The sequence below is a fragment of the Typha latifolia genome, chromosome 3 (genome assembly GCF_019914945.1).
Source record: "Typha latifolia isolate L0001 chromosome 3, TyphaL0001v2, whole genome shotgun sequence".
NCBI classification, from domain to species: Eukaryota; Viridiplantae; Streptophyta; class Magnoliopsida; order Poales; family Typhaceae; genus Typha; species Typha latifolia.
The window spans coordinates 4,461,114-4,474,481 of record NC_133088.1 but is presented as its reverse complement, the minus strand read 5'-3'; the positions used below and the strand labels follow the sequence as shown (position 1 = coordinate 4,474,481).

General features: G+C 35.7%; 1 protein-coding gene across 2 annotated transcripts; it reads left to right on the top strand.

The window, feature by feature from the left end:
• Positions 1 to 2,445: 2,445 nt before the first annotated feature.
• LOC140783862 (uncharacterized) lies at positions 2,446 to 13,358 on the top strand. 2 transcript variants are annotated; one of them, XM_073130951.1, is made up of 15 exons: positions 2,446 to 2,607; positions 2,894 to 3,167; positions 4,044 to 4,218; positions 4,359 to 4,442; positions 4,526 to 4,767; positions 4,847 to 5,084; positions 5,400 to 5,479; positions 5,552 to 5,636; positions 6,940 to 7,071; positions 7,147 to 7,260; positions 11,549 to 11,596; positions 12,451 to 12,535; positions 12,783 to 12,839; positions 12,930 to 12,962; positions 13,047 to 13,358. In XM_073130951.1, exons 2-15 carry the CDS (start codon positions 2,950 to 2,952, stop codon positions 13,070 to 13,072), a joined length of 1,617 nt encoding a protein of 538 aa, XP_072987052.1. In that variant the 5' UTR covers positions 2,446 to 2,607; positions 2,894 to 2,949; the 3' UTR covers positions 13,073 to 13,358. The 2 variants fall into 2 exon arrangements, with proteins under 2 accessions (XP_072987052.1, XP_072987051.1); XM_073130950.1 differs by having other exon boundaries at positions 12,930 to 13,358.
• The last annotated feature ends 10 nt before the right edge of the window (positions 13,359 to 13,368 follow it).

The following is a 13,368-nucleotide window of genomic DNA, read 5'->3' as shown; positions in this document are numbered from 1 at the left end:
CTAATTGAACGATTTCTTTGACGTACAGGTGCTAGGTATATGGTATATATTGCAACTTTTGCAAATGACCACCTTCTTCGTCTGATAATTAGGGAAAAAGCATCCCCACTTAAATATTTAAATATCAGCAAATTTTGAACGACCTCACAAAAGTAACACCCATTTCTTTTTATTTTTATAGAAACAAAAGCTTAAAATTTTCGTTTCAGCTAAGTTAAAATTACAGAGTTGAGGATGGTTACTTTTTTATTCTTTTTTAAAGCAACAAAAGCTTTAAATTTTATACATGTACCGTACTCACGAAGGCTACAAAGATCTTTTTATTTATTAAAAAAAAAAGGTAATGCAAACACTGAGTTCACGACTTCAAAGATTGTCACCTGTTATAGCTAGAAGTCTCAGAACATTAGAACATAATCATATAAGATGTGCTCAAAATATGTAAAATTTGTCTGCAGATCCTTTTAATTGGTCTCATAATTGGATAGTTTAATGTTCAACTATACCTGGTAGTGTAAATAAGCTGAGTTTTGCTCCTCGAAAAGCTCCATGCTCCAAGCTCGAGCCGAGCTTGCTAATATGGGCTCGGCTCAGCTCACACAAGTATTGAGCTAGCTCAGCTCAACTCAAGTGGCTTGTATTAAAATATTGTATATTATTTAATATTAATAAAATTATATTTTAAGAGTGTGCGGATTTAAACTATAAAAGGCATGTCAGGTTTGTTAACTTTTAATATGGGACTAAAATAGAACTTTCATTTCAAACAAATAACACACTATCTTGATAAATATATAGGATTCAAAAACATGTCTCAGATAAGCAGAACTAAATATATCTATCGAGCTAATTCGGGCCGAGCTGAGCTCGGAGTTAAAGAAAAAACTGAGTGTAATGAAACAAGATTTGGTCAAATACTAATTTTTGTTGTGCAAAGTATCTTATCATATGCAGCTTTGCTCCTGTAAGTGCCTAAGTTTTGTTATGCAAAGGAACGGAGCGGAACTCGGAGTTGATTCGTCCCAACTGATATTGCTCGCCGGACCCAGAAACATTTGCATTGCCCACCGGCTGCAAACCGTCGTGATCATCCGGTGTGGATGTTTCCGGCTGAGTTCCTCCTCCTCCTCGTCGGAGCTCTTAGAAGCTTATATACCTTCGAGAGGCTACAAGGTCATGATTCCAAGAATAAAAGACCTTTCTCCGAGGAGCCTTGGTTGGTGCTCTTCCGACCAGAATGGCTCTCTATCGACGTACGCATCCCAAGCTTTGGAATCTTGAACGCCTCGTATGTTCATCAGATCCCAAACTTTGGAATCTTGGAATTGGATGGCCTCATTTCTATAGTGGATGCTTAGTTGGGTATAGTCTCTCTTAGCTCTATCGTATCTAGCTCCTACGTCTTCACCTTCATGTGGTGGTGGTGCATCTGGAAAGTGATGGGAAGTTACTCGATCTTTTAGTATTATCGAGGTTGCTGACAGAGCTGATTGTCTTTTATTTTGGGCCTTGTCTTTTCATTGCCTAACCCCCTCTGCTTAGCTACTAGCTAGCTGCATTGCAATAAGAGATTAATTGTTTCCGATAGCCCAATGCATGGAGATGCGGTGAGATAGGTTGGCGTCGCATGTCATAGAAATCCGTGGGTGGGGTGGGTGGGTATTGTTATTGGGCACCACCTAGCTCATCTCTATGTGCTATCCTTGGATATATAGTCACTTAGGTTTCACTGAGTTTTTATAACGCCACCGAGACATGCTCCAAGTCATTCTATTGCCAAACTGTTCCTTCAAGCTAACCGCATTACAGAATTATCAACTAAATCGAGCAAAGCCATTAAACTACTAACTAATAAATAATTTTTTTATAATATTATTTAAGGTTGGAATGAATCCATGACCTTCTTCATTATCTACCTATTAGAGTTGGTTGGTCTTTAGCCGATTTATTTGATAAATTGGAGTGTCCCATTAATCCGTTATACCATTTCACGTCTCCAGATTTTCCACGTGGCAGCATCTTACACGTGCATTGGTAGCTTATCGATCGTCTCATCCAGTGTTTCTGCCTTGGGTTTCTCATGTCTACGCCACGTGTCAACCAACTGGACATGTGGCGGACGCGCGGATCGCCCTCGCCGTGCGGTCGTTGCCGCACCGAATCCGGGATATTTTTCTTTTCTCATATCCTCTACAGCTCCACTGCAACGCTTGACTCCCTCCGATCCGTTCAATAATTACATAAACACCCTCACGTTGCATCCTCCACAAAATCCTAGCTATAAGGGTAGGTTCGTAACTTTGGATCCGGTTCATAGGTACACGCCAGAATTTAGAAGATTGTACCCCATCACTGTATGAGATTGGTATAAAGGAATGTATGAGGACAGAAAGGGGAGTGTGAATATATGTAATCTTTTAATTAAATTTTTTTCTTTTTTTTTTTAAAGTGGAGCCAATGTTTCTTGTTGAGTTGCCTTTGTACGCGGAAGGTGGAGAGAAAGTGCTCGAAGGCAAAACTGCGAAGAGTCAAAGCGACGTTCCCGAGCTCGAAAACTTGCAATTTAGGGGGAGAAGATATCAAATTCTGATCAATTTTGAGATCCAGGTACCCTTTCCTTACACACTTGATTTGTTGATTTTGGAGTTTTCGTGGTCAAATCTGGTTCGGAACTGTGCCCGATCCAGTTCGCATTGATCTTTTCTTTTTCTAGGGTTTCGAGGGCCCGATTGGTTCCCGATTGCGGAATTCTTTGGCACTGAGGATTTCTCCTAGTTCTTTTTTTTTTTTGGTTTGAAATTTCTCTACTTTTTCTTGAATTTGGTTGTTTGACTTTCTGGTATACGTGTTTTGGTTGGATTTTTTTTATGTTGCGTGTATTGAATTGATGCAGATTTGGGTCCACTTTTTCAAGTTATCGAAGCTGGAATAATGGTGTTGTGATCGAGAATGGATTCTGCTAAGAGCTGGTTCCAAAAGTTGAACCCAAAAGGGCATAAATCGAAGTCCCCAACAAATAAGGAGACGGATAGTAAGAAGGATTTGGGTAAACCTCCAATCGATGAGGCACCTTCGAACACAACGAAGCAGAAGGTTGCTGCTGCGAAGCAGTATATTGAGAACCACTACAAGACCCAGATGAAGTCGTTGCAAGAACGAAAGGAGAGGTAATGTCGTTGTTTTCTTGGTTTACACTTTGCAGTTCTTTTGTTGTGTGATATTATATTTATGGCTCATTGTTTTGCATAAGTTGTGTTGAAAGATCATCCTTTTCTTTTTCTTCGTTTCTTTTGTGCTCTGGCTACTTTATTTTGAACAAATACCTTACAGATTTCTTCAACAGTACAAGTGCAGCTTATGAGGTCTCTTTTTCTGATTATATCCGCACATCTTATCTCTCGCTATAAATAGTCGTATGCTTCATTTAGCCTAATAATGACTACACAGCAGAGTTTTTTTTTTTTTTTTTAATGTATTCTATTAGGCCTTTTGACATTTATTTAATCAAGAATGTGCGTCTTTCTAACTTGATAAGAAAACACTATGGCAGGCCAAAATATTTATATTGCCATCCCCTCCATTAATTTTAGATTCTGAACCATGTCATACAATGGCGCTGAAGGCCTGTAATTTGTACTAAATGTTAATATATAAGGAATTTAGGATTGAATTATTCAACTTAAGTATGGGCGTTCATTTTTTTCTTGTTTTACAATCTAGGATAAGAATGAGGTTTGCAAGTAGCGTTTCTTTACTCCAAACATTCTAAAGACTAATAGAAATTTTGAGTTCTTTCATGATATCATTTCTGGTATTTCTCTTAGTTTGTCCGATTTTCTATTTCTTTCTCATAGTGGAGGTCATATTTTGCATCTAAAAATGGTTCTTAGATAAAAAGACTTCTCATGAGTCTTGATATTATCATTTTGTAAGGCTAGAAGCCTGTTCTCAAAGTTTACTTCCCGTGACAAGTGATTCACCTTTAGTATCTAACTATATATACTTTTTAATTATCTGTGTTTGTTCGAATTACATGATTCTAGACGCTGGGTCTTGGAAAGGAAGCTTGCAGATGCAGAGGTTTCTGAGGAAGAACAGAACAACATTCTTAAGCATTTAGAGAAAAAGGAGACAGAGTACATGCGTCTACAAAGGCATAAAATGGGAGTAGATGATTTTGAATTGCTGACAATTATTGGGAGGGGTGCATTTGGGGAGGTAGAACAGCTTAGGCATTTTATATATTATTTCATTCTGTAGGTTTTAATCTTAAGTATCTCTTTTCTTTCCTTTTTTCCTTTAATTGGAAAACCCTTATTCATATTTACATATTTTGGGAATATGCTGCAATCATGCAGGTTAGACTTTGTAGAGAGAAAACCAGTGGCAATGTTTATGCAATGAAAAAGCTAAAAAAATCTGAAATGCTTCGTAGGGGCCAGGTATCGTGTATATTTGATCTGATTCTCTTTCCTGAAAATAAGATAAAATGACATTCCTTTGACATCTCTGACTTACATTATAGGTGGAGCATGTGAAAGCTGAAAGAAACCTTCTTGCAGAGGTGGATAGTGCTTACATAGTCAAGCTTTACTGCTCTTTTCAAGATGATGAGTTTTTATACCTCATCATGGAGTACCTTCCTGGTGGTGACATGATGACTTTGCTAATGCGCAAGGATACACTTACAGAAGATGAGGCAAGGTTTTATGTTGCAGAGACAGTACTAGCAATTGAATCCATCCACAAGCACAATTACATTCATAGGTATTCTTTCATCTTTTGATTGACATAATATTTACAAATTTACTCTATCATATAACAAATATTGTCTCTATCTTTATAGGGATATAAAGCCAGATAACTTATTGTTAGACCGAAATGGCCATATGAAGCTTTCAGATTTCGGCTTGTGTAAACCTCTGGACAGCAGTAGTTTCCCCAATCTCAGTGAACCTGATTATGCAACTGGAAAAAGTACCAAGCCATCAATGGAGAGTGATAACAGGTTGAGCACCTCTTCTGCCCCCAAGCGTACACAACAGGAACAATTGTTACATTGGCAAAAGAACCGACGAATGCTGGTACGTGACATGCATGATGTTTTACTCCTAATTGATTTATCAAGATGTGACAAGGTATTTATGTCTGATTTGAATAGGTTTTCACCATTTCCTTTTCTTTTTCTGTTCTCGAGTGCAAAACTTGCTGGTAGGATAACAGTTGCTTCACGCATTAAGTAGTTCTATAAGTGTCAGATAACATGGTTGCATTGTAGATGGAGATATATCAGAGCCTTTTTGCTTATGCTTGCTTGTGCTTGCGACATTAATTGTTTCATTTTAATTACCATTTACCAGTCTCTTGGCTATAGTTTTGACATCTACTTTTATGTCCAGGCTTATTCAACGGTTGGTACTCCTGATTACATTGCTCCAGAAGTTCTATTGAAGAAAGGATATGGAATGGAGTGTGATTGGTTAGCTCTTCTGCTTTTTGTTCACTGTTTAAACACTGTCTTAGATTGCTCATAGTTTATATATACTATTAGGTGGTCACTTGGAGCTATTATGTACGAGATGCTCGTGGGTTACCCACCATTTTATTCCGAAGATCCAATGTCAACATGTAGAAAGGTATGCATTTTGTATCATTTTCTTAAACTGGCTATCCAGTGTAGTTAATTATTTAACTGTAACTGAGTGCTGATTTGGGATCATCTTCATTTTTCTCCTGGTAGTTGTATTCTGTTGTAGCATTAAATACTCTGAGTCAGAACACTTGCTTGGTGGTGCCTTAATGAAATAAGCTAAAAAGAATAGAGGGAGTGGAAATGAGAGTTGGCGAGCGGAATTACATTAAATATTTGTTAAAAGTGACTTCTTTTTCTTTCTGTAAACTTCCAACAATGGATTCATAAACTCTGGAAGTTATTGAAAGTATTTTTGCTTATATAATGAAAGCAGCCAAATGGATTCCAGCTCCAATTCTAATGTTTTGGAATTAAAAGGAAAGAATTAAATGGCCGCGATGTGACTCAGTTTTCATTTTCATCCTTTCTTTTATCTGAAATATGTGTTTATGGAGCTCTTGCTTTCCTGCGTGTTTATTTGAAGTTTCAGTATTTTTTTTGTTATATCTCAATTATGAGAAAAGTTTACTGTGAACCCACTGTAGTTGAACCCCACATGATTTTTTATGTATTAACCTAATCTCTTGGTAAGGCAGTAAATTTACCTTGTTTAACCCTAAGATTGTCCTGTCATGCTTAGTGGATGCCTCAATCAGCTGCTCGTATAATCTTTATTGGTTGACATTCAATTTTACAGTGATGCCAGGACCACTATCCGAATTCATTAATCTGGCACTGTTACCTATATTTTACACCTGTACTTCTACTCCCACCATTGTCTCATTAACTAAGATCTTTCAATCTCTTCACATTTATTTAGCTGTTCGTAATTAATCATTTAAATTACATCTTCACTTTAATGGTCTCCATTGGTGCACCTTCAAGATTACCATCTCCACCTACTTCATAATATCATCTGCTTGAGCAATCACCATTCTAGCCATACTCGACAACTACCATCAAATTCGATTTAATTAATTTTCTGAAAGTTTCATTGTTTTATGCTCAAATGAATAATTTGTTAAGAGATATGAGGACTTAAAAATTGATCTTACAGTGCATGTAGGTCTTCATTAGAATCATTTTGTGGTGTATATATGCATTACGAAATATAGTTGGACCTTAGTTAGAGGACACATACTAAAAAGTTATCCAGGCATCTATTGTAGGAGGCTGCATTTTATAGAAGTTGTGTTGACTGTTGAGTTTAGTTGACTCGAGTAGTTGAGTGCAATTGTTATTTATTGTTACATGTTTTTGAATAGCAACTGCTTGTACGCACTTACTCTTTTACTTTGCATCTACAGATTGTGAATTGGAGGAATCATTTAAAATTCCCTGAAGAGGCAAAACTTTTACCTGAGGCTAAAGATCTCATCAGCAAGCTTCTATGTAATGTTGATCAGAGGCTTGGAACAAAAGGAGCCCATGAAATAAAGGTGTTTAACTATCCAGATGTCATCCATATTTATTTAGTTTACTGCAGTTGAGATTTTATTAGCGTTCCATCTCAGGCACATCCTTGGTTTAGAGGGACCCTGTGGAACAAGCTGTATCAGATGGAAGCTGCTTTTATACCAGAGGTATTGGGTGAGCTGGATACTCAGAATTTTGAGAAGTTCGAGGAGGTAAGATATTCTTTGGCTGAGTTAAGTCATGTCTTGTTTACAAGATATCTATGTACTTTAGTCATTGACATCAGCATTTATGACCTTATTGTTAAATGGAGGGTTTGATCAGAGTAGTTTATAATAATGTGTTCATTTGGCTTTTGAAAAATGTTGGTCTCCTAGAGAGCTATCTGTATCTTTGTACCTTGAAAGAAATGCTTCTTCTATGTTTTCTTTTCTCTTTCCTCTTCTGTCCAACTGTGGTCTTATTTTTTGTTCAGAAGTAATCTTATCTCATTATGAGCTTCGGTTCCTCAGGCATTTAGAGAGTAAAACATTCTTATATATTTTAACTTTCATGTTTTTGGATTATCAAAACTTTTTAAGTTTTTAACTTTTTATCTTGATAATTGCACCTTGTAGATACAGACTTCTGATGCTTGATTTATCATTTTTTCTTTGTAAAGAAGATGCTCTATTTAGCCATATCAAACCATTTTTTTTATCCTACGAAGGATATTATTATTTGTTAATTGTATTTAACTCACTTTTTAAATGAGTTTGGAGAAACTATGTCAGTTTTTCTTCTTTTTCATTCAAATATATGGTTGTTGTGATGGATGAAGATGAGACCAAGGTTCCCAGTATCGGGATCGGGATCGACTGTCTAGAAAAACGATACGTGTCGGTCCTTCGTATCGGATCGAACTATTTTTTTAATTATATAAAATTCTAAATTTATTTAAAAATGTAGAAAAATTTAGAAAAAATGACAGAAAAATAAGAAAACATAAATTACTCACATATGAAGTCTAAAAACTTAAAAAATGTATTAATTTACTCAAAATTTAAAACTTTGATGAATACCGAACTGGTTCTCGTAAATTTCTATAGTCTTCATCATCATAATCACCATAAGTTTGTAAATATTGACGTCTGAGACTTGATGTTCCAAAAAGTGATTCCATCATACTAGTCATATTGTATGGATCTTGTGCCTGAGAATACTGAGGATAATAAGGGTAATAACTAGCATATGGATCTTGTGATGGCTCCAAACAATAAATACTCGATGTACTATAATCATAGGAAGCAACATTCTCATGACGACGTTGCTGATATGTATATACATCCTCATTTTCTCTGTCTTCAATCCTTATGCCTCCTTAACTTTCCTCAACAAATGTAGATGGAACGATCTCACCACCATATGTATCATCAGGATTATGACTAGTACTAGTAGGTATACTATCTCTTGCTGTTGAACGACTCGTATCAGCCTCTGTCCTCGTCGTGGTCTCTCCTAATATCTCATCTAACCATGGGTTATCTCTGTCATCTAATAACCTGTCATCTATTTCTCTGATCCATGGAGTCAATGGGTCTTCTTCATCAAAAACATGATTTAAATCAATCAGTTGTTCATTTTCTGTCTTCTTAAATTTCTCTCCCTCAATTTCATATTATAATGACAAAAAATTAACTTCTCCAATCTTTTCATTGTCAATCGGTTGCGTGTTTTTCTGTGAATTAAGAAAAAAGTAGTTTAATTTCTTTCACACTGTAATGAAGACACAGTTTGACTTAAAAATCTTCTTTATTATTGATGTCAAATTTGGTGTCTCCTCCCATCCATAGATTGACTACCATTCAGCTGGAGTGTTATGAGATATAGCTGTAGCAACTTTAACAATACTGAATTGCCTAGCTCTCAATCTATATCTCTCCATCTGAAATTAGAAATATATTATTGCCTTATTGCATATTGATTATAATATTATTTAATTGAATCATAACTCACTTCTTTATCGCAAAGGATTTGTTTATGAATATCGGGCTTAAGCTTGCTGATTACCTTCCTGACCCCCAACAAGACTTTACTATTATTATTGACATTTTTAGATAATTGAAATCTTGGATTAAAAAAATACCCTCTAGAAATTTAAAATTTGTAAGCATTCAAGTTTTTAAATGTTCATAAATAAAAATAAATTAGTAAATTAAAACTTAAAAGCATGACTACAAGTAGCGTGTATATCTCTACGTAGTTGTTTGTTCCATCTAGAATTAATCATCTTCCACCACTTTCTATAACTTTGGCCCACATTTTTTTTATTGATTCTTTTGCTATGTCCATTGCTTATATAAGAAACTTATCTCAGACTTGTCATCACTGTCTACAAGTCTTAGTACTTTGATAAGAGACTCAAATACTACGGTGGCAATTGTAATATTATCCCAAAATATATTTCTAAGAGCCATATTTTTCAAAGTTTTACCTAGAGATTTATCTTTAGGTTTCATATTCTTAACTTTTATAGGTCACTCCTGTGATGTAACATCCGCATAATATCATCCTTGTAGCGCATGATGCTCTTCAAGGCTAAAAAATGAGTGACAAATCTAGTGATGTTGGGTCTGATAATCTCCCTACCATCGGTCATCTGCCAAAGTAAATTAAGAATCCAACCATGGTTATATATAAAATTTGTTAACCTCTGACCTTCATGTATGACCATGTTAATTTCAAGCTCTTTTACAATATCCTCTAACATTAGATCAATACAATGTGCAGCACATTGCGTCCAATATAAATAAGGTTTTTTTATCATCAGTAAATTTCTAGCAGCTTTATAATTTGCCCCATTATTAGTAACCACTTAGACTACTCTTTTTTTACCGATTCCTTGTACCACATCATCTATCAACTGATAAATATAATCTGCATTTTTGAAATGAGTAGTAGCATCCACAGACTTCAAAAATATTGTCCTCATGCTAGAGTACACTAATAAATTAATTATATTTCTTCTGTTTTGTGTACTCCACTCATCACACATCAGTGTACAACCAAATTCATTTCAATACCGTTTAAATGTCTCAATATAAGTATGAAATTCATTTACCTCTGAGTCAAGATATTTAGTAGCAATATCATTTAAACTAGGAGGCGGAACACCAGACCCCATTGATTGTATAGCATCCACCATAGTGTGATAGTAAGAACTATCAGCTACATTGAAAGGAATATGGTTGTAAAAGAAAAATTTAGAGATAGCCCTATCAATGTGTTTTTTTGCATTTTTAATTCCTTTGAGAGCTATCTTAATGAAAGTCTGTGTACGACCCATTTTTTTCTAAAGATATGTATCCATTGGTCTAATATTTTCAGACTTTGCTGTAACACCAGGAGTCCTATAGGTAGAACTGCTGCCCTCGTATTCTCTCTCTTCTCATATATTAAATGATCTAGATCTCTGAAAGTTACCATTAGTGCTTCTTCTCATCTCTTCCTCTTCTCTATACATATTTCTGCTCTCTTTTATTGCCCTCCTCATCTGTCTCTCCTCATTCTCCTCACTTTGCTCACTGCTATCATCATCAATGTGTACAGAATTATGCATCAATTCTTTACGAACCATTAACTTTTCTTGTTGTGTAGATTGTTTATCCTTCTTTTTACCAATTAAATGAGCCAACATCTGCTTTCTAACTTCCAATGACACTTGAGTGCAAGCTGCTATATTTCCTTATCTTCTAGCTATATGTTTTTTCAAACGGCTGACACCACCACTCATTTCCTTTCCACATGAGTTGTATTTAACACGTCTTTTATCTTGCCCAATAGTGCTGTAATGTTGCCACCCAATGTCAGTATCATATGACTTCTCTTTTGGAGCCATTAATATTTTAACTTTGCAACTAAAAAACATAAACAAAAATTAAAATAAAATATAAAATAATTTAAAATTTATGAGGCAGAACACTAGGTCCAATAGTGCTGCTGTTGCAGGTGCTGAGCAACATAATTGCATAAGCACCTGCTGTGCTGCTGCACTACTACACTGCAGCAGCACTGCGCAATGCTGCAGCTACAGCAGCACCTGCAGTAGGCTATGCTGCTGCAGGTGCAGGTGCAGCTGCTGCACAATGAAAAAAAAAAAAAATGAAAAAAAAAACTGACCCAAGGTTATCAGAGATTGAGGTTGTTGAATCTTCATCGGAGAACATCGCCGAAGGTCGAGGTCATCGGAGATCTACTCAGTCGTCGGTGAGAAAGAGACCCGTGAGACCATGGATGAGACCACCACTCACAAATTTATGCTCTATTAATTGGATTAAGTAGTTCAATTTTATTCTGAAAAAAAATAGTTCAATTTTTTTTTGGTGCAATTAAAAAGATAAAATGTACTTTTCTAGAAAGAAGTATATGATTTGTATTTTTCTTGGGATCTTATTGTTCTTCCTTTTCTTAGAAGAATCAATACTGCTTCTGACCTTTTTTTTCATTGTTATCATGCTGCAGTCTGCGACACCAATGCATACTTCAGCAAAGTCTGGCCCATGGAGAAAGGTATTTGTTGCATTCTTTATCTCTTTTGTTTTATCCATCACCCTAAATAGCTGAGCATATAATGAGACAGAACGTTTTCTTACTGTGAGATACTAATGCACTCTCACAAGTGTATTCAACATTCCCTAGAGAGCATAGGGCAGAGAGAAATGAGCACAGACACTTCTCTAGAGAATTTTTTGGTGGATTTTCTTGTACAACTCGGGCAGATTGATGTCGAGTTTGACTATTTTAAGTCTGCTGCTAATTTTTTATGTGTCTAATTCACTTTGAAACTTAAATAGAAAATTAGGTGCGTCTTTATCATTTCAGCAAAACTGCTGACCGGGACGACGACTTCTAAATATAAACTATTTTTCGGGTCAGCGACTTATATAAAAATTTAAAAATTACTAAGATAATTGCTAATTCTGAGAAAAATCCATTCTTTTCTTAGTTTAATGGTTTTTTTTTATTAGAAGTCACTGAAGCAGAAAGTGACTTATATAAAAGAAATTCAGGTTAGTAGTTTTGCTGAAATGATAAAACGCACCTAGTTTTGTATTTAAGTTTTGAAATATACTAGATGTATAAAAAAAAGTTTGGGAGGCTAGTTTGGTCAAAAACTCTATTGATGTTTGTCATTCACCTTTTGACTAAATAAGGACTGTATTGTTTTTCTTTTGTGGGGAGCGGTCTAGATCAGATCTATTTTATATCTAGTAGGGATGGATTTGAGTGCATCTAGGCTGGTTGTAAACAGCATTGCTGCTTTAAATTTTATTTTTATTTAGAAGCATCACAATTCTCTTAATAATGAGTTAATCTCTTTTTTTTTTTCTACTTATGACATTCGTTTTTTATATTTTTTGCAGATGCTTCCATCCAAAGATGTAAACTTCGTTGGTTATACTTACAAGAATTTCGAAATCGTGAATGATCATCAAGTTCCAGGGATAGGTTGTTTTTCCTTCCCTCCCTTCCCCCATCTTTCACTTGCATACACACACATTTCATTTTCACCTATATGTGCATGCATGCATTCTTGGCTGTCTACCAGATAACATGAATGATCACATTTGACATCTTCTGTAAGTTTCTGTTTTATCCTATGCTAGATAACATAGATGGATGTCGGTATGCTGATAACATGCACCCAGATATTGCTATTACTTCTTGACAGTATTATTCGTTATTTAATGTACAGTGGACTTGAAGAAAAAGAGTACCAAGCCAAAGAGGCCAACCATTAAATCATTGTTTGGTAATAGTCCAATCCCCGTTATTGTAAATTAAAATTTCCCATGTAAGTTACTTGATTGCATTACTCGTTGCTTTTTGTGTTGATGTCCAGAGAGTACAGATACTCCAGACCAGCCTGCTCAAGGTAGTTTTCTCAACCTATTGCCTACACAAATGGAGGTTTCCGAAAGCCTCGAGCCTTCACCTCACTCCAGCATTTCTTCTCCAGAACAATCACAAGCTCGTCACAGATAGGAAACGGACGGCGTTCACAGGATACTTGGTCATAGAAAAAGTAACTGGAAAAGAAAGCAATTTCCAGCCTTTTCACAGTATTTGTTATCTTAGTAGCTTTTTGTAAATTTTAACCCAGTCTGCCCTATGTTCTTGTATGCCCACCACAAATCCATCTCCCATTACCCAGAACGCTGAGAAGGTTGATTGACCTAAGGGTACTTATTTGCTCTCCTGTAAATTTTCGGCTTGGATTGCAGGTTTGAAATTAAATTCCAACTGGCAAGAAAGGTTGCGCATTCTGATACTTATTTCAG

Coding starts and splice junctions, on each gene's coding strand:
- LOC140783862 (XM_073130950.1), top strand. CDS start 2,950: ATGGATTCTGCTAAGAGCTGGTTCCAAAAGTTGAACCCAAAAGGGCAT. Junction 7,261..11,548: donor ATTTTGAGAAGTTCGAGGAG/GTAAGATATTCT, acceptor ATCATGCTGCAG/TCTGCGACACCAATGCATAC. Junction 11,597..12,450: donor AGTCTGGCCCATGGAGAAAG/GTATTTGTTGCA, acceptor TATTTTTTGCAG/ATGCTTCCATCCAAAGATGT.